At 54.2% G+C, this 27,436-nt stretch overlaps 1 protein-coding gene across 5 annotated transcripts in view; it reads right to left on the bottom strand.

The window, feature by feature from the left end:
* The window catches only part of ZNF664 (zinc finger protein 664), a 35,603-nt gene extending 9,490 nt beyond the window's left edge, over positions 1-26,113 (bottom strand). Inside the window, exons 1-4 of one of the 5 annotated variants that reach the window (XR_004961333.1) lie at positions 26,039-26,113; positions 11,587-11,669; positions 2,800-2,861; positions 2,425-2,693 (exon numbers count right to left, since the gene is read on the bottom strand). Coding sequence is in view for 4 of the 5 variants with exons in the window: in XM_036276963.1 (XP_036132856.1) it covers positions 1,334-2,119 (786 nt within the window). In the remaining variant the exon portion in view is untranslated. Of the gene's footprint in view, positions 1-154; positions 2,694-2,799; positions 2,862-11,586; positions 11,670-11,846; positions 11,933-26,038 lie in introns of those variants that run through there. The other 4 variants (XM_036276963.1, XM_036276965.1, XM_036276964.1 and 1 more) reach the window with 4 other exon arrangements.
* Positions 26,114-27,436: the final 1,323 nt, after the last annotated feature.

Below are 27,436 nucleotides of genomic sequence, written 5' to 3'. Positions count from 1 at the left end.
TCGGCGCCCGCCTGCTGCTCACTACTCCGCCCCACCGCCATCCCACCAACTCCAGCAGGTCCCCAGGGCCGTGCCGCTCACCGCCACTCTCGGAGGGCCTCGCTCGCCTGACTGCTACCTAAGGATGCCCCACCCCCACCCCGCCCCACCCCTCTAACTCATCACCCTAGTTTATTTTCTTCATAGCACTTAATCACTATCTCAAACTACGTTATTTGTTTACTTGCTTGTCGCCTGTCTCCTTCACCAGGAGTGAACTCCGTGAGTGGGGCCCTGTCTGTCACTCAGTGGTATTCCCGGACGTGGGAGGTGTCCAATCAACACTTGATGAATGAAGGGAAGGACAATCAGCACGGACACCGTGCCTAGAAAGGAACTGACATGGAACCCTCACGGAAGGGCCGCGAGGACGCCTCTCGTAACTGCCACGCCCCAGAGACCACCAGTGACTCCGCCACCTCCTGGCTGCCTGCAGGGTGGGGCGCTGTGACAGGAGCCCGGGGGCCTTCGGACGCAGGAAAGTTCTAACTGTGCTTCTCCCTCCTGCTATTTACATTCAGCTACTGCCAAAAATTCAAGTGAAAAACATGTGATGCGGCCACTAGAAGAGTAAGTCTAACAGAAACGCAGTGATTAGAAGAATCCACAAAATTAAAAGAACAGCTCGAGGGCACGTGTCTGCCAGCGATTCCTCATCAACTGGTGGGACTTCCGAGTCACCTAAAACCTAAAATGAAATTTAACGCCATCTAGGAAGGGTGGGTATTTATGAGTATTCTGAGGACATACAGGCAGTGGGTTCAGAAATAATGGGGTCTATGGAAAGGTAGGCAGGGGCTGAATCGAGTGGAACCTCAGAAATACCAGAGCGCTGTCGTGGTGGGAGCTGTCCGTTCCAAATGCCTGATTAACCGATATGCCTGAATCAAGAGAAGGGGCTGAGCTCCCGAAGAAGCAGCTGGGCAGCTACAGCTGGGGAAGCGTCCAGAGGGTGACTGGGAGGCTGGGCGTTGGCCAGGGTTCCCTGTGTCATATGCAACTACCGAGGCATCGTGCCGGGGCCCCAGGAATGCACACCCCCGTTTTCATAGATGGGGAAACATGGGCCCTCAAATCCCATCTTGGGCAGACACCTGGAGGGATTCGACTCAAAGTCAAGGTGTGGAGCACCCTTGGCGTGGATGAAAACACTCAGCCTCCCGCACGCCTCTTCAGAAAGAATGTTCTGCTGGGGCTTCCTGTAAAAATTTCTTGGGTCAATGCAGGTATTTATAGGGTTTCCTTCCTAGTGGCACTTATGGGTTTTAAGATTTTTCACTATTAGCAAAATGCTTTATATAACTGATATTTTGAGATGGTTTCTTTCCTTTGTGTGCACTCTCTGGTGAATGCAGAGGCTGGTGCTCTGGCTGAAGGCCTTCCCACACTCGTCGCATTTAAAAGGCTTCTCCCCAGTGTGCACTCTCTGGTGGATGCAGAGGCTGGAGCTCTGGCTGAAGGCCTTCCCACACCCACAACACCTGTAGGGCTTCTCCCCAGTGTGCACTCTCTGGTGGATGCAGAGGCTCGAGCTCTGGCTGAAGGCCTTCCCACACTCATAACACTTGTAGGGCTTCTCTCCCGTGTGGACCCTCTGGTGCATGCAGAGGCTGGAAGTGTGCCTGAAGGCCTTCCCGCACTCTTCACACTTGAAGGGCTTCTCTCCGGTGTGGACCCTCTGGTGCATGCACAGGTTGGAACTATTGCTGAAGCCCCTCCCGCACTCACTACAGACATAGGGCTTCTCACCTGTATGGACTCTCATGTGAATCTGAAGGTGTGAGCTCCAATTGAAGGCTTTGCCACACTCATAACATTTATAGGGTTTCTCTACTGTGTGGATTTTCTTGTGTCTGTTGAGTTTGGTTGTGGTACTAAAATCCTTACCGCAATCATCACACTTATAGACCTTCTCTCCTGTGTGGTCTCTCCAGTGAATGTGCAGCTCTGATATGTGAAAGAAGCCCTTGTCACACTTGTCACACTTGTGGGGCTTCTCGGCAGTGTGGACTTTCTGGTGCATGAATAGATCTGCTCTCTCAGAGAAAAACTCCCTGCACATGGGGCACTTGTAGATCATGTTTCCTATTTGGTATCGGGACTCCGAGGGGGCTCGACTACAGCTCAGGGCTGGGCGGCCCCGCCTTCATTTGGCCATCACGGCAGCTTCTCTCAGGCTGGCTCTGCTGGGGAGGGCGCAGGTCGGCCTAAGCTTCTCCCTGCCTGTCTTTCTACGGAAGGCTTCTTCCTGCATAGTGTTCCTCACTCAGTGTGGCTGGTTATACAGTGACATTTACTCCCATGTGAATGCTGGAACTCAGTAACACAGAACTGTCTTTCAGGTCCTGAGTTGTCAACATTCCAAGGGGCTCCTGAGGTGCAAACCTTTGCGTCTTTAAGCCCCTGGAAGCTGCCTCTTGTAGGACAGTCTCGAACTTCTCACTTGCAGAGAGAGGACGGCACAGGGGCCCTTGTAGTCGAGGGCGAGATACTGCGCGCTGGTCTCGGTGCCCTGCAGGCTCCCCTTGGAGAGTCAGTCTGACGTTCTGCCTCCTGCACATCAGATGGGAGCCTTCCCAGGAAGCAAGCTCCTCAGGTCCAGGTGTGCGGCTCTGCCCTCCCGAGGATCCCTGCACAGGTATCCCTCCCCTCACCTGCAACAGAAACAGAAATGAACACAGTGAAAATGCCTTTCTGTCCAGAAAACCGCTATTGATTCCATAATTAATCTGACCTAAGTGTGAGAGCAGCAACACAGACCTTTACTGATCTTGAGAAAGAGGCTCTTATCTTCTGAGAGCAGTGTCCTTGGACTTGCAGGGCTGAAGAAGAGAATTTGCAATGTCATGCTCCTGTTCACAGCCCAGGGCAAATGCAACACAAGTGCCTGCGGCAGCTATCCGGACAGCGGGGCTCTGCTGGAAGAGGGGGTCAGCTATCCGGACAGCGGGGCTCTGCTGGAAGAGGGGGTCAGCTATCCGGACAGCGGGGCTCTGCTGGAAGAGGGGGTCAGCTATCCGGACAGCGGGGCTCTGCTGGAAGAGGGGGTCAGCTATCCGGACAGCGGGGCTCTGCTGGAAGAGGGGGTCAGCTATCCGGACAGCGGGGCTCTGCTGGAAGAGGGGGTCAGCTATCCGGACAGCGGGGCTCTGCTGGAAGAGGGGGTCAGCTACCTGGACAGGGGGGCTCTGCTGGAAGAGGGGATCAGCTATCCGGACAGCGGGGCTCTGCTGGAAGAGGGGGTCAGCTATCTGGACAGGGGGGCTCTGCTGGAAGAGGGGGTCAGCTATCTGGACGGCGGGCTCTGCTGGAAGAGGGGGTCAGCTATCTGGACAGGGGGGCTCTGCTGGAAGAGGGGGTCAGCTATCTGGACAGCGGGCTCTGCTGGAAGAGAGGGGTCAGCTATCTGGACAGCGGGCTCTGCTGGAAGAGGGGGTCAGCTATCTGGACGGCGGGCTCTGCTGGAAGAGAGGGGTCAGCTATCTGGACAGCGGGGCTCTGCTGGAAGAGGGGGGTCAGCTATTGGACATGGGGCACTGCTGGAAAATGGGGGGTCCTCAAAGGCTGAGTGGGCACGAGCAGCAGCCGCCTATATAAAGGACAAGAGGGGCCCTGGCCAGTTTGGCTCAGCCATTACAGCGTCAGAGAGTCCCGGGTTCGGTTCCCGCTAAGGGCATGTACCTTGGTTGCAGTTTGTCCCCGGCCCCGGTTGGGGTCATGTGGGTGGCAGCCACTCCATGTGTCTCTCACATCGATGTTTCTCTCTCCCTTCCTCCCTCTCCCCCTCCTGCTTTGTCTGAAGATGAACGCAAAAATGTCCTCAGGGGAGGATGAAAAAAAAAAAAGGACAAGAGAGGAACTATCTCCACTTTGAACTTCAGAAGGGACGATGTTGCTTCCGGAGCTGAAACGCTCTCTGGGCAGCCTTCACTCTACAGACGAGGGGCTGGTGAGGGAGGGAGGTGGTGTGGGGCCAGGCGGTGAGCCTCTGGAAGTCTGGGGAGCAGGGGGGAGAGCAGGAGCTGTATGAACGAAGTGGAGCACAGGAGCAGAGGGTCCGATTGAGTCCCACCGAGCATGCCACCCAGCGCTTCGACAGGGTTCTGTCAGGCAGCCGGGACATGCAGACGTCCTGCCCCTCAGAGAAGCGAGTGACGTGCTGCCAGTCAGTTGAGATGGGGACCGGCACACCTGGGAACTCAAGGACAGATGTCTGGGTGCAATTAGCTTCCTTCCTGAGGTGCGGCTGCAGGGCTCCCAGCACCCACCAGCCACCGACCCCCGCGTGCGGCCTGGAGCTGTCCACGTGTGACCCAGTGAGCAGAAAAGCACATGGAACAAACAGCAAAAGCTGATGGTTCTGAACCCGGGTACATAGGAGTGGGCACACTGTTACTTCCTCGCCTTCCGAGTTTATTTGAAATTCCCCATAACAGAAAGAAAGAAAACCGGTGAGCCTGTGCTTACCAGATGGTCCCTGTGGGAAGACCTGAAGCCAGGGGAGACAAGCAGCCTCCCCGCACCGAGCTCAGCCAGGGCCTCCCACCCCGCACCCGGCAGGGCTGGCAGGGTGTGCTCACAAGTCTGTCAGCAGCTCGGCCACCTTGGCAGAAGCTCTATCCTCTGACCAAAACATCCTGTTCTCCCAGCTTTCAGATCCAACAGGACCTCCAGTCTCTCTGTCCTTTCTGCCCCACTAGCTGGCCCGTGGCCTCTGCGTCCTGTCTTCCTGGCTCAGACTCCGCCCCCCGCGCTCCCAGCCAGGCTCGGGCTCTGCAGCACTGAGAACAGCTCTCATCCAGGCTGCGGTGGCCTCTGCAGGGGCACTGTCCTGGCTGCTGGACGGACCGTGGACCATGTGCCACACTGTCTCCCTGGCCTGCACAACATCCCCTGCCCGCCATCCACCCACCTCTCCCTGTTGCCTTCACTGGAGACTCCTTGACCTCTGCTCAACTTCTAAAGGTAGGGGTGCTCCCGGGCGCCACCTGGAGACCCCTCTTCTGCATCGACCACCTCTCCAGGTGCGTCACCTCAGTCACACTGTGAGCTTGGCTCCCCAGCTTCACCTCCAGCCCTGGCTATTCCCATTTTTGCCACGAGCACCCCAAATAACCTTCCCAACCCAACCCCCACAATGGCTCCTTCCTCAGCTTCCCCATCTTGGCACACTGCACTGACTAGCACCCACCCAGGTCGGCCAGCCCCGCTTCCCCCGGCCCCACCTGCGAACCCTCCCCATCAGGACATCCCCACCCGCCCACCTGGCTGTGCGCAGACTGTCCGCGTGCTCTCCATCACGTCTGTGTCGTTCCTGCCCCTCCCTCCCTGCCTCAACCTCCCAACACTCTTTCCGTGCATGTGCCCTGCGGGCTGGCAGGCGCTGGCCACTGGCTCTGCCCGGTCTCCCCTCCCCCACACCCTGGCCACCGCACACCACTCTGCCTTTGTAGTCCTCAAACCTGCCGAGCACGTTTGTCCTGGCACCTCGGCCCACGCTTCGACCTGACTGCCAGGGAGCTGGCGTCTTCCCACACTCCGGTCTCAGCAGCAGACGGCCACCCCGAGTCCTGGCCGAGAACTCGGGAGCCTTCTGAGGACACCCAGCACCCCGACGGCCGGTGCACCCACTGCACCAGGGCCACCACCTGCTCGTCCGAGGACGTCTCGGCCGCCCTTTCCTTTTCCAGTTTAGTGTGTTCTCTCAACTCGGACTGCTGGCTCAGCAAACCCAACGTCGTTTGAAAACAACTACATCTTTACATAAAAAACCAGTGAAAAGGACCCCTCTTCTTGTTTTTGAAAAAGCACAACTTCCCTGACGGTGAGGCACCTCTGAGGTCTCGCAGGTCTGCCCACAGCTCTCAGATGACAGCTGGGGTTTTGGAAAACGTGTCTGCACCGTGAGCTCTGCGCTTTCCCACCAGGTGAAGACCTCCAGCGAGCAGGCGCGGACGCCGACACAGTGGTGTGGACACGCACGGGAGGTGTGAGTGCCTGCGAGCTCCCTGCAGCCGGCGCACGGTGTTTCCCGAAGCCAGCGGGGGGTGAAGGTCATGGTGAGACCAGTGTGCCCCACACCCCAGAGCAGACAGCTCCCAGACTGGGTCTCAGGCTACACCTTGGTCATAAGAGCTGACCACTGTCCAGCAGCGGTGTTGCGGCACCAATGAGCCTACAGCTATCTGAAGAGGCCTCTGAATCCCGTCTCCAACCACCGCACCTGGGTGAGGCCCATGCCTTCACTTCAGCCACAACAACACACTGCAGAGCCTGAACACAGGGGCAGATGTCTTACTCAAGCCTCACACATGTATTTATTTTTCTTTATTGATTTGAGAGAGAGAAGGGGAGAGAGAAACATCGATGCCGCCTCCTGCAGCCCCACTGGGGATCAGCCCACAAGCCAGGCACATGCCGACTGGGAATCGAACCAGCAACCTCTTGGTGCAGGGTCAGCTCACCCGAGCCACACGGCCAGGCTCCCCATACATTCAAAGACAGTTGCCAAAGTGTGAATACTGCTGCTCTTCTTGCTAAATATTTTGTTGCACAAAATAGATGTTTTTTCATAAAAATGTCATTTATGTTGATATGTGAAAGTCTTACCGTCACATTCAAATAAACTAGTTACTAAATGACTGTGACATCCAGTTTCACTCCTGTTAGGGTGCTGGGTGCCTGAAGCCCACACACACGGAAAGTTCCGTGGGTGCAAAGGCTCCAGAGAGCAGAGAGGTCGAGGTCCCCTCACGCCCAGATCTAAAGCTGGAAGTGTGCGAACAAGCTGCCGGTGAGCTTCCTTGTGGCTAGTTACTTCCATCACCAGCCATTCTGATTCTGGATGCAAGAAAATGCCCCTAAATTCCTCCAAAATAACCCCAAATCTAGTTTCGTACACGAGAGGACGGGAAGTGAACACTGGAGGCAAACTCTCCACAGACAGGTGTTCACAGGACTCTGAACCGCCGTCAGGCCCCGCCCTCCCCACGTTCCTGCGGGACTGGGATCCAGTCCAGCACCACGCTGATGTCTGACACTGTCCCCTGGACACAGATGCCCCTGTGCATAGGAGAACACGGAAAGTGGTCCCAGCCTGGCCAGGAGCTCCTCTTCACACATTATCAGGAAGCCCAAGAAGTCAAAACCATCAGATATTAACCAGGCAGCAGTCCAGCTCCCAGGGGGGTGAGGCCTCTGCTCAGCCTTGTCCACAGGCTGGGCCATCTGGTGCCTGGTACCTGCACACGGCCAAGGAGCAAGGCTCAAAGATCATCTGTCTGTTCAAGGCCACCGCCCTGCCCGCCTCCGGGGCCTGGGCACCTCCTCACTGCACCATCAGAAAAGCCCACTTGAAAATACACAGAGGCCCTGGCCGGGTAGCTCAGTGGGTTAGAATGTCATCCCCATAGGTCAAGGCTGCAGGCTCCATCCAGGTCAGGGCACACACCAGAGCCACCCAATGAACGCATACATGAGTGGGACACTAAATTGGTGTTTTTCTTTCTCTCCAATCAATCAATCAATCAATCAATAAAAAGTAATAAAAAGAAAATACGCCTAACAAGATATAGAAAGACTTAGCTGCTCAAGCTACCCAGGCCCAGTCCATTTACCTCGGCTCCATTGTCTGTCCCAGAACTGCCCAGGACTATGGGAGGCCACCACCACTGGTCCTGGAGTGGAAGGCCCTCTGCGACCCCACGCAGGCCCCCAGCCCCAGCAGCCCTTCACAGTCCCACGTTCACTAGCACCCCGCTTCCAGAGAGCAGAGCTGCTGCCCTCGTACCATCCCTCTGCACGGCCCCGGGCCACCTCGGCGTCATGGCCACAGTGAAGCCCCGCCCGATAGGGCCCTAGACGCACCACAAAGGCCTCCTGGTCACTCCTCACACCTCACCAGCCGCAGGGACAACACCCAGCGCACTGTGGGCCCGGGCCCAAGCACGTGCCATTACCCGGGTCTCAGCCCCCACCCAGCATGCCCAGCTGCTGATGGATTCCGGGTCCCTACTCACCCACGGCCTGCTGGGGTGTTTACGCACCACCATCACTGGAGCGCCCCGAGCAGGCTCCTCAAAGAGCCGGCCGGTCCGGCCTGGGCTGTGATCCAGCAGCCTCTGCGGACTGCCTCACCGTGCCTCAGGCACCGCCCTCCCTCCACCGAGGCCGTGCGGCTAAGCCCGGGCTCTGGGTGTCGGTGAGCTTCGGGGAGAGCCGCTTTTACTTCTGTCCTCAGGAAGCTGCTCTTCCTGTGGTCTGGCCCGACGGCTCCTGAGCTAGGAATGACCACTCAAACCGTGAAACCAGCTCCAGAGAAGGGCACAGAAAGTAAGGACGGAGCGATGGCAGGTTCTCTCCTGGGTCCAGTGAGGACGGCACAGGCGTCCCTTCCCCAGCTCCCGCCCAGCCACGTCCTCCCCAACAGTGAGCCAGCTGCGCAGACGACTGCGGGCCTGGGCTCTGCCCTGCTCCGCTCGGGCTCCTCTGGAAAAACAGGTAATAATGTTTACGGCACTTTGCTGTGATAATTAAAGAGGATAATGAATGTGAAAGTACCTATCAGAGTGCCCATAGCACAGCTGAGGCTAAATAAATATGAGTTTCCTTATTTCCCTTATTTTAATGAGCGACTGACACACCCACCCGTTTCCACTGCCCACGCAGAGGTCCCAGGCCTGGAGGGCGGCCTCCCTGTGCGAACAGCACGGCTCAGGCCCACAGGACGGTCTCCCTGCCTCCCTTCCCACGCAGTGTTCCCTCCTGGCCCTGTGTAGTCCCAGGACTGTTTGGGAACACATCTGACTTCAGGGACACGTCTTCACAGCGGGGCTCCATGACCGCGTTCCCCAACACTGCACATGCACCTAAGTGATGGTACGCCCAGTGACGCGCTCTGATGGCGGCCCCTGAGTGAACGCTGTGCGCAGGCCCCGGCCCATCATCCAGCTGACTGACTCACGGGCACCAGGGGGCAGTCACTGGCGGGCAGAGCACAGGACTGCAGCCAAGTCCTAATGCGGCTCCTGATCGCTCCCCAGCTGCGTGACTGCCAGGCAGCCACCCCGAAACCTAGAGGCCCACGGCCCCACATAGGCGTCATCTCCCTCACTGGGCGGGGAGAGAGCTGCGGAGCTCAGCCCCTCAGGAAGGGGACACGGAGGGACTGAGAAAACATGGAACCCTTCCAGGACACACGCCGGACACACGCAGGCGCCCTGAGCACAGAGGGGACGTCTGCCCTCTGCTGACTCTGTGGGTCCATGTTCCTCAAGGGACAGCGCGGCCAGGCCAGGGGTCCTGCTCCAAGGTGGGGGTGGGGGTCCTATTCTGGGCAGCAGGGGCTGGGTGGTCGGCTGGGGAGGTAGCAGGAGGCTGGGGAGATGAGCACCAATGCCTCTCATCTGAGAGGACGACTCTGTACTGCACTCGCTCCCTCCTCCTCCTGCCAGGAACAGTAAGGCCCAAGTGGACAAAGTCCACGTCCTCGAAGACAAGGAGCAGACGCCGCACCCGGAGTGGAAGCAAGAGAGCTGCCTGGCTCACTGGGGAGGAAGGACACGCTGGGCCCGGCAGTCTTGACAGAAATGGAAGTGGGCTCTAGCAAGACTGTCCTCAGTGACCCTGGCAGGACAGAATGTTTGGGATTTGGGTTTTGGCTAGGTTTTTTTTAATGCATTTTCAAAATTATGGTTAAAAAATTAGCATCTTCATCATTTCTTAAAAAATCTTCACCTGAGGATATTTTCCCACTGATTTTCAGATAGGGAAGAAGGGAGGGAGGAAGAGAGAAAACACTGATGTGAGAGACACATCGAGTGGCTGCCTCCCACATGACCCCAACAGGGGCCAGGGATCAAACCTGCAACCCAGGTACGTGCCCTTGACCAAGAATCAAATGTGTGACCCTGCAGTCCACAGGCTGACGCTCTAACCACTGACCAAACTGGTCAGTGCAACAGCTTCACCATTTTTAAGTGTCTAGTTCAGTAGTGTTACAAGTGTATTAATATTATTTTGAAAAAAAACCTCTAGAACTTTTTCATCTTGCAAAGCAATCACTGTCCCCACTGACCAACGCCCCCTCCCCCGCCCTGCAGCCCGCAACTGCAGTTCCGCACTTCCTGTCTCTATGAATTGCTACTTTAAGTGCCTCAAGTACCGGTGGCCTTTAGACCCGAGTCGCAGCTCGGAACCTGCGCTGCTCAGGAACCAAAGCTCACACGGGAGGGGGCGGGGCCCACTGGCCCAGGAAGCTCACATGGGGAGGGGGCTGTGGGCCGCAGGCCCGGGAAGAGCAGCTGGCTTCTCCCAGCACAGACTCACTCGGAGCCCTGCACGTCCTGAAAGCGGGCAGACCTGGCCATCGGCACTCAGGACTGTCAGGGACAGAAACTTGTCGCCGCCTGTCTGGAGGCCAGAGCAGGGCTACAGCAAACACGCAGAACATCAGTGCTCGGGCTTTGACTTGGGAGGACTGGCACTGGGGGGTAATCAAGGTCATTTCTGAAATGCATGGTCTTAAAGACATCTCAGATTTGGCCAGCGGTCTTCCTTCTAGGGGCTCCAGGTGGAAAACGAAGGGACACCCGGCGGTCACCAGGCCTGTAAACCAGTTCCTGCTGCAGCAGTCAACAAGCCCGGCTAGATCAGGTGGAGGACTCCTTTCCCTGTATCAGTGATAACCTTGGGCTGAGACCAAAGTAAGCGCTGCATGAACAGGAATCCGCACACCACTCCACCTCCACCTCGGACCTCTCACCCACGTCCGCACAGCAGGGTGCAGACAGAGGGAGGGAGGGTGTCAGCCACTCAAGAAGACAGCCTCGTCTCCACCCTGCAACTGTCCCTCGAGGCCAGAGGTATGGAGACGGGTTCTCTCTTGCTCCCAGCGGTACAGCTCTAGCAGGGGTGTGAGCCGTGGAGCCCAGACTGCAGGCTCAGCCAGGGTCCTCGATCTCAGCCACGCCCGATGAGACACACAGACGCCCGCCCCAGGGAGGGCTCCTGCTATCTTCCTGACTTAAGTCAAAGGGGAAAAACCATTAAAAAATGATCACAAATAAAAGGCTCTAAAAAAAGCAGCGGGAACCATGCTTGTGCCGGAGACACAGCGCCCTCAGGATCAGGTCCGTACAGGGGCCAGCACTGAACCAGACCCGGGTCAGAAGCCTTCCGAGAACTCTCACAGGCTGCTGTTGAGTCTTGGGGAAACACCAGAGCGAGTGGAGAGCACACTCGGCTGAAAGGCCAGTCTGGCACCGCAGGGAAGAGCGGGACAACGGGGAAGGACAGCACGGCGCGGGTCCAGGGCCAGCAGAGGAAGCGGGCGGCAGGGTGGAGCTGCAGGGACCCAGGGTTCCCGTGGCGTCGGAAACCCGGCTGCAGAGGAGTAGAGGTGTCCTCTGTCCTCAGACGTCAGGGAGGGCGTCAAGGTCTAGCAGCCCAGGGCTCAGGCTCGAGCCGGCTCCAGGGACGGCTTCAGTTTGGAACTGCTGAGGGGATTCTCCGTGCAGACAAGAACGGAGCAATGAGGGGAGAACTTACCGCGGTGCCAGCAGTCGAAGCCCCAGACCTCCCGGAAGAGGCAGGGCCGCAGTGGTCAAAGGCTCCAGGCGCCTGGGGTCCTGCTGGTGGAGAAACGCAGAGAGTCTGCATCGTGGAGAACTTGGGACCACAGAGTTTTTTGGGAACTCTTACAAAGGTGGGGTCCTAGCTCAGAAGATAAGGCAGACCCACTTAAATTCGGGGTTTATGTAAATCTATGGGATCCAAGGCATGTAGGGCCAGAGAGGGGAGGAGCACACCTGAGAAACCTCAGCAGGAAAAGCCGGACAGCACCCACACCTCGCTCCACGTCCTCACGTCAGCCTCCTGACAGCAAGGCCGTCCAATGGACAACCTGCAGGTGAGGAGGGTTCAGCCCGTTCTCCAGCTGACTCCGCAGTGAGGGCAGAACGGAGGGCACGGACTGGCCTGCAGTCAGGGTCAGTCCCGGGCTCACCACACCCCAGCCGCACCACCTTTCGCCGAAGGCCTTAATGGAGTCCGTGGAGACAACAAAGGCACCTGACCTCATAAAGTAACCGTACGTGGTAGTTTAAGGATTAAATAAGTTAATGCATGAGAAGTACTTAAAATAGTGCCTGGAAAATCTTAAGTGCTCAACAAAGACTAGCTGTCATCATTATTATTTAATTTATTCCACTTACTACCCCTCCACCCCACTATTTTTTATAATTGCTAAGAGTCACTGGGGACAGAGTTTAAGATCTATTTTTAAGTTTAGGAAACATCACTTCTTGGGAAGTTTGTCACATATGAAGGGACTTAGGTATCAAAATGCTGCCATCTTGCCCTGGCTGGTTTGGCTCAGTGGTTAGAGCGTCGGCCTGTGGACCAGAGAGTCCCGGGTTCAGTTCCCCCCAGCTAAGGGCACGAATCTCGGTTGGAGTTTGTCCCCGGCCCCGGTTGGGGTTGTGTGGATGGCAACTACTCGATGTGTCTCTCTCACATCGATGTTTCTCTCTCACATCAATGTTTCTCTCTCTCTCTTCCCCCCTCTCTCCCACTCTATCTGAAGATAAATGCAAAAATGTCCTTGGGTGAGGATAAAAAATTTTTTTAAAAAAATGCTGCCATCTTGACATTCAGATGGGACATTTAGTTTCTATTCTAAATTCTGTCAATCTGGGGATAGTAGTAAATTACCACGTGACCACACAGATCCCCAGAACTTGGAGGGAAAGGAACTATGTGGAAGACAGGAGGCAGATTGCCCGACTTTGCTAACAGCGGCCTGAAGTAAGAGAACCATTCTCAGCACCAGCCACGGCCGTGGGAAATGGCGCCACGGGATGGCCAGCGGCCGTGCGGTGCCCGAGACCGACACGGGAGGGAAGCGGAGAGTGAACGGCTCGCCACGCAGTCAGGGGCTGGGGTTTCTGTGAGGGAACACTCTCCAGGGCACACTTGGAACTGGGCCAGGACATTTCTTCTCACTGAACTACACATGCCGGTCACCGTGTCCGCCCAGGACGGACCTGGCTGCCGGGACCACGTGGCCCCTCACTACGGCATGCAGGCCACGCGCAGCCTCCCGACACGAGCTGTTCAGGGACCTCTGGCGTGGCGGGTAACAATAACAGACGCAACAACCCAGTCAGAGTCCCAGTGCCGAGAAGAAGGTGATTGGCTGAGAGAGATGAAGCTGAAAGGTTATGATGGGGAAGACACGGCAGAGGTCACAGGGGTCATAGCAAACCGAAGCCAGGAGGAAGCAGAAGCTGTAGGGCAGAGAAAAGACACAGAGATGCCCTGAGAGACCCCACTGTCCATGGGAAAGACGGCGGCTTATCAACGAGCTGCTTGCGTTCCTGCTGGTGCGCTGGCGTGTGAGCAGCCTTACACCTACCCCTGCTCTTACAAGAAAGCACTAGCTGCCCGGCCGGTGTGGCTCAGCGGACTGAGCATGGTCCCATGGACTGAGAGGTCCTGGTTCAATGCCCGGTCAGGGCACATGCCCGGGTTTTGGGCTCGATCCGCAGTAGGGGGCGTGCAGGAGACAACCAATTGATGTTTCTCCTTTCCTCTATAAAAATAAATAAATAAAAAGTCAAATTATCTTATTGAAAGAAAGCGCTCACTGAAGTCACGTCAGCCCTGCTGAGGTTTCCGGCAGACAGCTCAGCGCCTCCTGAAGGCTCCTGCAAGTTTGCCCTGCAGAGGCACCCAGGCCCCCGAGAGGCGGGCACCTCCACCTCAGCACCCTCGGTCCAGCCCCTACAGCCTCAGAGCCACTCAAGGGCCTGTAAAAATGTTCAAGACCTGAAAAAAAATTTTACTGGATGCAAAATATGAACAGAAAACCATCAAGTCGCAGTTAACGAATGTCTAAAACCAGTCACACGAAGCCTAAATCACAGTTCATAAGCTAGCTTCGCGTGGGACAGGTGTACTTCTAATGTCCACAGACGACACGGCGAAGGCCACCGAGGGCAGAGCACGGCCTCCCGAGGCCTTCAGACCCCCCTGCAGAGGCTCGTCGGGCTGCAGCTGGAGCCTGCCCGCCCACCCCCTGCACACACCTGCTCCTTCAACAGTAAGCCTCACGACACACAACTGAGCAGTCTGACACTGGAAATAACCCCCACCTCCCAAATGTAAACACAGTGTTTTAGTACTTCTGATAATAAGAGGCTGTTTTCTTCATGAAATATTCCAAATTAAGAAGCCAACAACCATCAGCCACCCCATTTGTTTTACCAAAAAGAAAAAAACAATGTTATTCATGATTGCGGATTGGTCTGTGCACATCGAAAGGATCTGACTTCGGACACGTGTCAGAATAGTAGTGGAAAGTGGTCCCACTTACTCTCTTCTTGTGTGAGACCCTCAAACCTCACCAACAGACTGAGACAGTCTCCCACCTGGTCAGATGCTCAGTCTGAGAGGCGGCGGCAGCGGCACAGAGGCACACAGAATGCAAACCTCATACCTGAGCTGCTGGTGTAAAAAAGAAAAAGCAAACACAGCTCTTTCCGGAGCCGCTGCGGCTCCAGCTCTGCCCTGGCGTGCAGACAAGCGCCATCTGTGCCCAGAGGCCTCCTGACCTGCCCACCAGGGCCAGCCCTCCCCTCTCCCACTGCTGAACCGTCCCCAACACTCCACACCTGGTGTGTCCGTGTCCCATGCACCACTCCCGGTCCTGCTGGTGGAATGCCAGGCCGCTCCGCGTCCCTGTGGCCCCACCCCCTGCGGCTCACCACTCCTCTCCTCTGCCCCGGGGCACAAACCCTTCCCTCCTAAACACAAGCCTGACTCCATTCCTCAGCTCGACCCGGCTGGGCTCGAGCGAGGACCACTTCTGGCCGGCACCCCACGTTCTCACACAGCAGCCCTGCCTTCCCACCGAGCTCAAGCTGCCTACAGGAGTGCTCCCCTATCGTCTCACGGGGACCTCAACACGCGAATTCGCCTCTCCAGGTCCTTGTGAATGGCACCCAGGTCTCCCCTCAACAACCATCCTGGGCAAGAACTTGGAAGCCATCCCCCCCACACCTTTCCACTGCTTGCTTTTCCCTTCAGCATTTAACCTCAATGCAAAGTCTCTTCCAGCTGAAGGAAAACAAAGTCAACCTTACACCTTCCCTACCTGCCATACACTCTCCCCTGGTTCACTCCCTTTCATTCCTCAACCCACCACCACCCAAGCTCCTCCTGGCCAGCCCAAGGGCATCCGTCCTTCTCCACCCTGGTGGGCTCCGCCACCACACTTCTCGGGCTCCCTCAAGACTCCCCTGCCTCCGTGCTCCCCTGGCTCAGTGACCTCTACTCTCAGTCTGCCTGAAGGGCTCCATAAGCTCCTTCTGGCTCTCCTCTGCCCCCAAGTGGCGTTCACACCAGCTCAAGCATGCAGTCCCCTGGCTCTTGCCCTCGCTGTTAGAGAAAACCTTCTGCAGGAGCCTGTCTGCACTGCTCGCCAGCCTCCAGAGGGCGCTCACACTTGCTCAGAAACCCGAATACACACACCGGGGCGTGCGCTTGAGCTTCACAGCAGGGAAGCGCCGTGAAGATTGGCGCACTGCTTTATGCGGGTTCTCTGATTCCAACTGTGAGTCTGGGGGCCTCTGCCACGGTCCCAAGTTACTGACTATGGCTGAGAAACCTGACTTCTGTGTGCTAGCTAACGCTGAGTCCTCAAAATCAGTGAAATATTCTTAAACCCTGGGAGGCTCAATCCTACACATCTGAACTGCACATCTAAAAATAATTTTGAGCCCGGCCGGTGTGGCTCAGTAGTTGAGCGCTGACCCATGCACCAAGCGGTTGCTGGTTCGATTCCTGGTCAGGACACATGCCCAGGTGTTGGGCCCGATCCCCAGTGCGGTGCACGCAGGAGGTGGCCAATCGATGTTCTCTCTCATTGATGTTTCCATCTCTCTCTCCGTCTCCCTTCTCTCTAAAATCAATAAAGGAAAAAATATTTTAATAAAATGAAATAAATAAAAATAAAAACATTCTTGAAGGCCAGACAGACATAACAGGTCCGCTGCAGACAGCGGTTCAGGCTGTGCTGACGAACTGCTTGTCGTTCGCCTGGCAGGCGGACGCGTCTCTGCTGGGGCAGGTTTGCTCTGCTGCAAGGGCTTCCTCGCAGACCTGTCCCAGGACCGTGGAAGGTGCTGCAGAGCGAGACATGGAGACAGACAATGATTATTTCATGGACTTGAGCTTGCAGGGGCATGAAAAATAAATGAGCTCCGCAATGGCTTTGCCCAATGTCTTGTATCAGGTGACAGAGAAGGGCCCTCTGGCTGGAAGAGGTGTGGTGCGGCTCTCCTGCTGGGAAGCCACTAACAACTGCTCTTCACAATGGACTCCGCATGCTTCTGATGCAACGCCCACGCTGAACTTCATCTTTTAAAAACCTCTCTTCCCAGCCCTGGCCAGTTCTGCTCAGTGGTTAGAGTGTCAGCCCTCAGACCAAAGAGTCATGGGATCAATCCCCATCAAGGGCACGTACATCGGTTGCGGTTCATCCCCAGTCCTAGTCAGGTCGTGCAGGAGGCAGCCAGTTGATGTCTCTCTCTCACATCGATGTTTCTCTCTCTCCTCTCCTCACACTCTACCTGAAGATAAAAGGAGAAAATATCCTCGGAGGAGTATTAAAAAATAGTAACAATAAAAATAAACACCTCTCTTCCAGGAACAGATGAGCACCGACCAAAGCCACTGGCTCGCCCTTGACTCCTCCGCGGACCAGCTGTGCCAATGCTTAAGAACTAGACCGAACGCTGGTCTGCGACCTCGCCTCACTCCTGGTCCCTGCATCACACCTCCAGACACTGAAAACCGCCAGTCCGGCCCCCTGGGGCACGCCCTCCTCAGGCGCCAGCGCCCCCTCTCGGGCACCCTGGTCAGCACTCACCTGCGGGCAGCCACACCACTCGGTGAGTCGGCTCCCGAAGGCCCCACAACAAGGAGCCCAACAGTGGTGAACGTGGACAAAGTGAGTGGTGGGGGCTCTGCTCTGAGACGAAGTGGGACGTGGAGAGGCTGTTCTGAGGGAGCTGGCAGGGCGCGCAGACTCAGCGGGCAGGCAGAGACCCGCTTCCGGGGCTTCTGCCACCTCTCTGATGCCACGGGCCCAGCCGAGAGTCTCAGCAGCCCCTTAGCAACTCCCCTCCCTCAAACCGTCTCGAGTGGGTTTTACCAACCAGGTGCTAGCTGAGGGAGGCACCCCCCCTCACTCCCTCACAGACGCCCCCCCACTCCCTGGTTGTGCCCAGGCCGAGCTCTGCTCTCCATGCTCCACCCACTCCCATGGCTCCCACACCTGCCAGGTGGCCAGGACAGTGGATGAGCTTCTGATCTCTGTACTTCTGCTGCAGCATGAATGTCTGCGTCCTGAGAATTCATGCACCGAAACCGAATCCCCGGCGTGATGGAATCAGGTCGAGCCTTCGGGAGGTGCTTAGGCCACGAGGGCAGATCCCTCATGATGAGACCAGTGCCTGCTCGAGGGACTCCAGACAGCTCCTGGCCCTCCACCATGTGAGGGCACAGCGAGGAGACAGCCATCTGTGAGCCAGGGACAGGCCCTCCAGACAGCGACCCTGCCAGCCCCTTGAGCTTGGACTCCAGCCTCCAGTGGGGGTGGTCTGTTCCAGCAGTGTGAACGGACTAAGACACCTTCCCAGGGTAGGTGGACACTTCCAGATGGCGTGAGACAGGGCACCGCGCTCTGCACCGCGCTCTGCACGCTGTCCTCTGCACAGAAGCACCAGTGTGACAGCACCACAGAAACATGACAATCAGAGGACTCTGACAACAGTGGGCTGATAGGACCACCGACTCCCCTGAGAAAACTCTGCCCCTGCTCAGAAAGGCAGAGTTCAGCCTGATGAACCCCAAAGACAATCACAGCCTTACCCGAAGTCAGGGCTACACAGTCTTAAATGACTCCATGTGAAAGACGCTGACAGCCCAGTCTAAGCTAGACAGACAGTCTCCCATCTTAAATAATTTATGGACATGGCCCTGGTTGGTGTGGCTCAGTGGTAGAGCGTCAGGTCACAGACCAATGAGTCTCGGGTTCAACTACAGTCAAGGGCATGTACCTTGGTTGCGGTTCATCCCCAGCCCTGGTTGGGGTGCTATGGAAGGCAACCAGTCGATGTGTCCCTCTCACATCGATGTTTCTCTCTCCCTCCCACTCTACCTGAAGATAAATAGAAAAAAATCCTCCGGTGAGGATTTAAATAAACAAATAATTTACAGACATGTAATTAGAGTCAAACAATAAGTTAAAAAAGCCACAGAAGCGTTGGTTTGGTCGTGGACCTGGGCACCAGCTCATGGTGCAGGAAGCACAGACTCGCAGCACAAAGTCACTCTGCACAGCCCCTCAGGAAGAACCTACCTGTCCACACGCCCTTCGTGCTCAGCTCTCCGCCCTCAGTCTGGCATCTCACCGAAGCCACTATACTCCCAGCTATAGTGAGCAGCCCACCTGCCCCTCGAGTGCCCACCCTGTCACCAAGCATCTCCACCCACTCCTCCGGGCTGTCCTGGCTGTAATGCAGCCGCCGCCATCTCCCCGCAGTACTACGGAAGCCTCCGTCTTGCCTCCCTCTAGCCCATGATCCGTCCTTCTGTCATCTTTCTAAAATGCAAAACGGGCTGTTACTGCCCCGCTTGAAGCACGCAGTGGGGCCCACTCACGCTCAGTGTGATCTCCAGCATCACTCTGCGGCTCCCTACTCTGAACAGCATGAGCTCCTCCCCCGGCAGGTTCGCCTCTCACCACTGCCGCTCCAGCTCCAAACTCCCCAGGTCTTGCCTGCTCCTGGGCCTGCACCACAACCTCTCCTCCTCCCCATACTCCCTTTACCTCCAGGCGTTCCCACTCTGTCCTGCTTACTTCCAGGTCTCACCCTAGACGTCACTCTCGCTAGGACCGCTTCCCTGACTCCACCCTTCCCCTCAACCTGGAGTCCGTCTGATGTTGTGCTATGTGCTCCCAGGGCCCTTACACGCCTGCAACCTCTTTCTACAACACACGCGGCCTTGGCGCCCACCACACCACGTGCGGCTCCACGTCCCCAGCACCACGGCAGATCCACAGGGACACTTGGTGCGTGAGTGGGCCCACACCCCTTTAAACCTCTTCCACCCCACCCACACCGCACGCCCCAAGGGACCAGAGTCCACTCTGCACAACTACGCCCGTGCTGCTGCCCGTGGTCCGACTGGCCTCCCCACTCATCCTGGAAGACTCAGTTAAACCCAACCTGCTCTCTGACTGCACCTGTGTCAGGAATACGGGGAGTGAACAAAGATCAAACTAGGAAATCCCACGGCCCATACTTCAGTTTCTACGTTTATTCTGCACTACAAAGGCAGAAACAGAGCAGTTCTTCTCACACTGCTGGGAAGCCCTTCTCCTCCAAGGACTGGAAGCAACAAAACTCATTCAAACTCACTCCAAATGCTGCTCTCAAACAATGCTCAGCTAGCAGCCTTTAGAGTGCATTTAGAGCGTGCTTTAACATGACAGGGCAGGTCTACTGTTTAAAGTGCACATGCCTATGACCATGCAGCTAACATACGTCCTAGACACGTGTACTTGAGAAACAAACCCAAATGTTCCACTATAAATGTAATACATATAATCTTGCAAAATGCAAAAGAAAAAATTTTAAATCGTCCAATATCCTACCTTCTAATGTACACAATTTTTAAGATTTTCATCTAATTTCTTCTAGACAGTTTTCCATCGTAGGTTTTTGATGATGGTTGTTGGGATTTTTATGAGTTTTGATCATATCACATATGTAATTTCGTGTCCTGGTTTAATTCCACTTACCACTGTCATGAACATTTTACTACACTTCCTACATACACATTTTAATGGCCATACATTACCAAGTGGATGAATAATAGCTTAACTGTTCTGCATAAATGTACCCTTAAAAATAATTCTACCATATACGTCTTTTGTGTGTAAAGCTTCTCTATTTAAAATGCTCCTTTGATGGCCCCTAAATGGTTTCTACATCCAAGAATATAAATACTTGTACGACTCTTAATACATATGGCCAATGTAACATAAGAGTATGACATTTTTACCACGTCCTCCTAAGTACTAGGTACTGCAATTTTTTAGTCTAAATTTAGGCCTTGATTAAGTTGATAAGTGAGAAATTGTAGCATCTTTATTACAAAAGTAAATGCTCACTGTAAAAATAAAACTGAAACAATGAAAAAGCATGTGAAATATCAAATCTCCCCTGTGATTTTCCCCAGTAGTTACATTTCCCATGTATCCTTCAACTTTTTCTATTTTTATTCAGCACACACACACATAATTTTTTTTAACCTTACAGAGAATTAAACTTGCTGTTTTGGCTCAGTAATATATCCTAGACATCCATCCAGGCTATGTCAATACACACAAATCTGTCTCTTTTTAAAAGTTATACAACATTCCACAGTATAGTGGTGCCCACGTGTACTTGTGGTTATCTTCCATTTTTCCTCAGTACAAGTGATACTGCAATAGACTTCACTCACACTAACTCATGTCCTCTTATGAGATATCACAGATTCCTTGAAATGTACCTGCTAGATCAAACCATTATTATTTTTTTAAGTTTGATAGGGTCTGCCAAATTGTCATCCGGAACAGTGGAACCAACTTTATGTGCATTGGAAATCTTTTTTTAAAATTGATTTGAGAGAGAGACACATTGATTTTGTCGTTCCACTTATTTATACATTCATTGGTTGATTCTCCTATGTGCCCTGATCAGGGATCAGACATGAAACTTTGGCATATAGGGACGAGGCTCTAACCAAAAATTTTTTATTTTTATTTTTGCCCAATACCACCCCCCCAAAAATCTAGTTACTTTAATGTCCATTTTCCTAGTCACATGTAAGACAGAATTCCTCTTCACTGCTGTGACACTTTCATTTCTTCCTGAGACCTAGTCACATGCGCCATTCATTTCTTCACTGTGTCAATTCTATTATCCCTTATCAGTTTATATATGTTACTGAATACTTTTTTCCCCAGTCTATCACCGTGTAAGCTTTTGTCACACAAAAATATCAACTTTGATAATGGTCAAATTTAGCAATCTTTATGACATTGGGCTTGGTCTTATCTAAATGGCCTACATTAAAAACATATTTTCCAGTAGAATATATTCTCCAACACACACAAAAAATTCTTACATTTTCTTCTATACTTTACAGGTATTTTTGTTTTTGAGTTAGTTTTTTAATCCAAATAAAACTCATTTTGAATATGGAAAAGCAGGATCTTTCTTTCCAAATAGTAATTTATTCCTGTACAATATATTGAGCAATCATTTCCCAACTGTTTCAAAACACTCACTTTATTACGGATTACATTCCTACGTACAACGGATCTGCTGCTGGGTTCTCCTTTGCTCCACACACCACTCTGTCTACTCCTGCACTCACTGACTGTATTACTCCATCACTATCTTTCCATTTGAAAAATTTCTCGGCCATTCTAGTACATTTAGCCCTCTGATAGATTTTAGAAGCAATTTATGATGTGTCCAGAAAAAATTTGCATGGGGATTTCAACTGGAATTCGTTTAACTTGTAGAATACTGTCATCTTTACAGTGACGTCTCCCCACCAGAAACATTAATGCCTGTGCATTTATTTAGGTTAACTTTTAAATTCTTTAGGTAAAGATTTTTTACGTTTCTTCATAAAGCTTTTGTATACATGTATTTCATTCTTAAATGTATTCTAGTTTCGTTGCTATTGAGAATAAAATCTTACTTTTCTCTAAGAGTAATTATAAATTATTTCATCTCACTAAATACTTAATGAATTATATTTCTATCCAGTAAATCATCAGTCCACATCCTGTAATCACTCGTGACTTCCATTCTCTTCTTCACTGGTTTGTACGCGTTCTTTACATGTTGAAGATACTAACTCTTCACTTATATTTGCCACAAACATTTTCCTACTCTGTATTCAGGCTTTTAATCCTAGGGTTTTGTTTTCCCCTTCTTCTTAAAGAAGTTTGACATTTTTATGCGGTCTAATACAATAACTTAACTAATGACAGATCTGAGTGCCCGCAGGTGCCAGGACCTATCTTTCTTCCCTTCGCAACATTTCAAATGGTAGGTATTACATTCCTTGCCTGAAAGATCCCAGTTCAGGTATGTCTGTGCTCTGTTCACCTCCGTAAAGAAATCCTTTCTCCAGTCACTTACTACTTCCTTCTAATTTTCTTTACGGGGGTGGGGGTGGGGGATGGGCTGACTTATTATTTATTACATTCCCACGTGTAGTTTAATTTTGGAGTGCTGAACAGGTTTCCTGTGACCCGTACAGGTACTCTGAAGCTAGCACCTTAGTTTATTTTTTATTTTTTTTATCCTCACCCGAGGACACTTTTTTCATTTTTTGTTCAGATAGAGCGGGAGGAAGAGAGAGAGAGAAACATCAACGTGAAAGAGACACATCGAGTGGCTGCCACCCGCATGACCCAACCAGGGCCGGGGGCAAACTGCAACCGAGATATGTACATGCCCTTAGCGGGAACCGAACCCGGGTCTCTCTGGACCACAGACTGACGCTCTAACCGCTGAGCAAAACCAGCCAGGGTTAGACCTTAGTTTAAATGAACACACCTCATCATGTGTAAATATCAGGTAGGGCTTGTCCCTCCTCCTTATTCATAATCATTCTGTCCAGTTCTGTGTTTAAACATCACGCCCGGGAACACGGCCTGCCCTTCCATCTACGACACCCTCTCGACCTCTCAGGACACACATGGTCCAGCGGCCTGGGCTCACGCGCCATGTCATCTGTGCAGTGTGGTCAGAGCCTGTTTTTCATTTTCCATTTTACTTTCTGCCAGGTTATTTCTTTTAAAGGACTTAACTTTTTATTTTTATTTTATTTTTTTAAATTCTCACCAAGGATATTTTTCCATTTTACCTTCAGATAGAGTGGGAGGAAAGAGAGAAACATCGATGTGAGACAGACACATCGACTGGTTACCTCCTGAACGACCCCAACCAGGGCCGGGGACCAAACTGCACCCGAGGTATCTGCACCCGAGGTATGTGCCCTTGACCAGAATTGAACCCACAACTCTTCATTCCATGGGCTGATGCTCTAATTGCTGAGCCAAACTGGCCAGGGCTCTGCCCGGTTATTTTTGATATTCAGAAAGCTATGAATTTTATATATGTACTGTGTACCTAGTCATTGTCTGTTTTTCAATTACTCTCATTTTTGTAGCCAAAAGCATCTACAGAATATTTCCCTTCTTTCCATTTAGATCCTAACCTCCCTCTTATTCCATGTATTACTGTTTTGACAAAACTTTTAAAAACCATGTTAAATAATTTCCCAATTTTTAATTTGACTCAAACTTTGTTGTTAAGTATAGTGTGGACAGTTCATTTAACGTTTATAGGTACTGTTTTGCATTAAAAAAGTGCCTTTTCACTCCACATTTTAAAAGATAAAAAATGAGGACTTTTTAAAAGAATAATAAAGTATCTATCTGACCTTAGTTTAGTTGGTAGCTTGAATTCAGTGTGAACTCCAGGGGAAAGACGGCCTCTGGTCTAGACAGACCTCTGAAATGGCCTACCTAGTCTCCCCCACTTCCACTCCCCACCCCCAACACCCCCACATTCTGCATGTAGCAGCTGGAGTGGTTGTTGAAAAATGCAAATCTGATTATGTCATTCCTCTGCTCAAAACCCAACCCTTGGGATGGTTTCCCATTTCACTCAGGATAAAATAAAACCCCCTTAACCTACCCTACAAGACCCTGCATGATCTAGAGGCCCTCTGCCTAGCCCACTTCCTCGCACCCACCATAATCCACCCACAAGCTCCTGAAATGGGCAAAGCATTTTCCCTCCAGGGCCTTCCCACATGCCATTCCCGGGCCTGGAAAACTACCCCCACTTCTCTCTACACTATCACCTACTCTCCCTTCAGATCTCAGCTGACATCCTACTTCCAAAATGTCTGTCCTGGACCCTCTCTCCAGTCTAAAATCTGGTCCTCTTTTTCACTCTTATAGCTGGCCCTCAACTTTCATCGCAGATACCACGGTTGCAATTATACACGTAGTCTGTGTGACTGCATTTCGTTTCTGACACCCTCCACCCCACAGATCATAAACTCCAAGAGAAGAGGGGCATGCTGATTTTGCTGGCCACGCTACACGCACTCACACATAAATGAATGGAAGAAACATACCTTCGAAACCCAACTGCATCTCGTACATCTTAAAATGATATCCATCACATCGTGCAATCAATATCCCAACTGCTAATTCTTCCCGACACTGCCTACAAATTCAGTCAGAATCCACTTTACCGGAAGGACGTGCAAGCTAACCCGACTGCTACTGCCACGAAAACACACACACGCGTTTGTGTCTCTAGGAAACAAGTTCTGGTCACGTTACAGTGAGAGCTCAGTTTTGTTTTATGTCCTGTTCGATTTGCTGAGACTTTATTCACACTCAACTGATCTATACGCTTTGTTGTTGTTTTTTACAACAGGTAAAGCACTAGGAGAAATGTGCTTTGCCAAATGTCCTTCGAAAAGTCTAAGGGGTTAACAGCACTTGATAAAAATTTATAACAAGCTCACGAATTAAAAAGCATTCAAAGTTGGCTATCTCTAGTACTCCGTATGTATAAATTACGTTGCAAATAAAAAGTCCTTTGGGTCATAAAAGCTAATAGAACCAACAATTACAGACCACGCTCCACTCTACAGAGCACTTGCCCGTACCCTTCATGCCACTGAATTCCGTGGGGTGAATGGAGCAGGCGCTGTCACCACGTATAGAAGAGAAAACTGAGGTTTGCCTGATCAAGTGTCCTGCCCAAGGTCACAGGACTTGAAAGCGGTAGTCTTAATGACAATGGGGGAAGGGTGGACAGAGGCTCCTGCCTGGGAGTCCTTATAAAGAGAACCTCCATCATGACCGCCTGCTCTCTCTAACGTGTGGGTTTGTGCTCCCTTCACTAGAACTGCGCTTCACCAGAGAGCCACCACCCAGAAGAGCTGTTTTAAACATAAAGTTAAAACGTAAATCGCCATCAATCTAGGAAACGGCCGACTGAACGACAGTCTACCCAAACCATGGGACATGAAGCAGTTCTTCAAAGTGAGTTAACCCATCCATTACATGCTGAAAAGGCAAGGCAGCGTACGCCGGGAGTGGTTAAAGGTAATGCGAGTGAGTACACACCCGTACAGGTCTTTTTAAAGATCTAGAAGGATGCACAGCAACCACATGAATAGTGGTTTTATCTGGAGACAGGGGTTGGGAGTCAAAGACGTGAGCCATCTGGGTGACGCTTTCATTTTTACCAAGAAAATGCATTGCTGGACTCGCCTAAAATTAATGTTAAATATTTAAATCAACCTGTGGGTGGAACAAGGTCCTTTTTCTGCTCTAAAAGAGCTACGCATCTATAAAGGAAATAGGGACCCCCCCACCACCCCGCCGGCTAAAGAAGACAAAACAACGAAACAAAAACAGTTCAATCCTGTTAAAACAATAGACAGTCTTCATATCACAAGAGGGTCCTTTAAAAAAAAAAAAAAAAAGAGTAAATAAGGCCACAGAATTTTTTTTTCTTTCCCTCTTTAGCATCTAGCCTCCTTTGTTGCGGTCAGACAACCAATAAGCAAACGATCGACTGGAAGAGTGCGGGGCAGGCTCCTCCTCGAGCGATCCAGTTGCTGGAGTTCCGCAAGGAAGGTTTCACAAAGGAGCTGAGTTTTGGGGGGAATGAGGGGTCAGGGCCGAGAGGTGCGGGAAGAGGGACCCAGAGGAGAGCATGTCTGGGAGGCGGGCGTCCTGAGCTCCTCAGAAGCAGGGGGAACACTGGAGTCCCGAAAGAGGGGGGTCCCTGCGGCCGGGGGGCTGCGCGGGCTGCCGTCAGCTTACCTGGGGAGACGCGGCCCTGCCTGTGGTCAGACAATGGAGGCGTCCGGCGGCGGCTGCGCTCCGCGCCGGGGGCGCCGGGGGCTGCTCATCACCTGCGCAGGACGCTGCCGGGCTCCGCGGGGCCGCGAGGCGCCCTGAAACACAGACATCACCCCTGCAGCGGGGCCTCGCGCCGCAGCCCGGCCCCGCTCCCCCGGCGCGGCCATTGCCGCCCTCCCGGGACCCGCCTGGAAGGGCTCCAAGGCGCCGCTTCACGGGCTTCCGAAGCCGTGCTGCTCCCCCTTCCCCCGGCTGCGACAACAATGGGCCCGGCTCGGGAGTCCGGCTCCCGCGGGGCCTCGCCCGGCCTCGCCCGCCGCCATCGGGGAGCCCCGCGGCCCGCAGCCCGCAGCCGGCACGGCGGGCCCACGCCGGGCGCGGAGGCCCGAGAGCCGGCTGCCCCGCGCGGGGCCTGCCCAGGGGCCGCCAGGCCGCGCGGCGGCCCGACCTCCCCGCCGACGCCCGCGGCCGGCCCGGCTCGAGGCCCGGGGAGCGAGGGGCTGTTTTTCTTCGCTGGAACCCGCTCGTCCCGCGTCCCGCCCGCGCCCACTCCCCTGCCCCCACCGCAGCCCGGCGCCCCCGCCTCTGCCCAGAAGGGAAGCGAAGAGGCGGCAGCGCGGCCGCCCGGAACTCACTGCAAGCGCGGGGTTGGGGCGCCCAGGCCGCGGGCTCCGCGCACCCACCGCCCTCCTCTAGGGACACCTCACAGGTGCGCCTCCCAGCCGCGCGCGCGCGCTCCGCACACCCAGACGCCTCCGGGGGACAGCGCGCGTGCGCACGCACGAGGCCGGCAGCCCCGGGGGAGCGGGGCCGCACGCATGCGCGCCGCCCGCCCGCGCCCCGGCCCCCGCGCCTGCCCCCGCCCCTCGGCCGCCCGCGCGCGCCCTTCCCCCCAACCCCCGTCCGGTCCCGGGTGCCCACCCCTCACCGCCCCGCACCCGGCCCGGCGCGCGCGCTCCCGCTCGCCGCCTCGCTCCTCCCTCCCCGGCCCCGCCCGGGCCGCGTTACCCCGGGCAACCGCAGTGCGGCCGCACCTGAGCTGTGCGCCTGCGTCCCGCCGGCCAGACCCTCCCTCCCCGCGGCGCGTCCCCCGGCCCCGCCGCCGCCGCGGGAGCGGGGCGTCGCCCCCGCCCTGCCCAGTGAGTATCGCTCGGCCTCCGCCGCCCCTCCCCGCGGACACAGACCCGCCGCCGCGCCGGCGCCGCCGCCGCCCGCCCCGTCTGCGCGGCCAGGCCTCGCCCCGGCTCCGCTCCCAGCGTGCACCGCGGCGAGCGCTCGGGTGCGAGCGGGCGAGATGCGCCCGGCGGGCGGCGCCCACTGACCGCCCTCGGCCGCGGGGCCGGGCAGGGCGGGAGCGGA

This window comes from Molossus molossus, unplaced genomic scaffold, assembly GCF_014108415.1.
Source record: "Molossus molossus isolate mMolMol1 unplaced genomic scaffold, mMolMol1.p scaffold_m16_p_22, whole genome shotgun sequence".
Lineage (NCBI taxonomy): Eukaryota > Metazoa > Chordata > Mammalia > Chiroptera > Molossidae > Molossus > Molossus molossus.
This window is presented reverse-complemented; position numbering and strand designations above follow the sequence as displayed.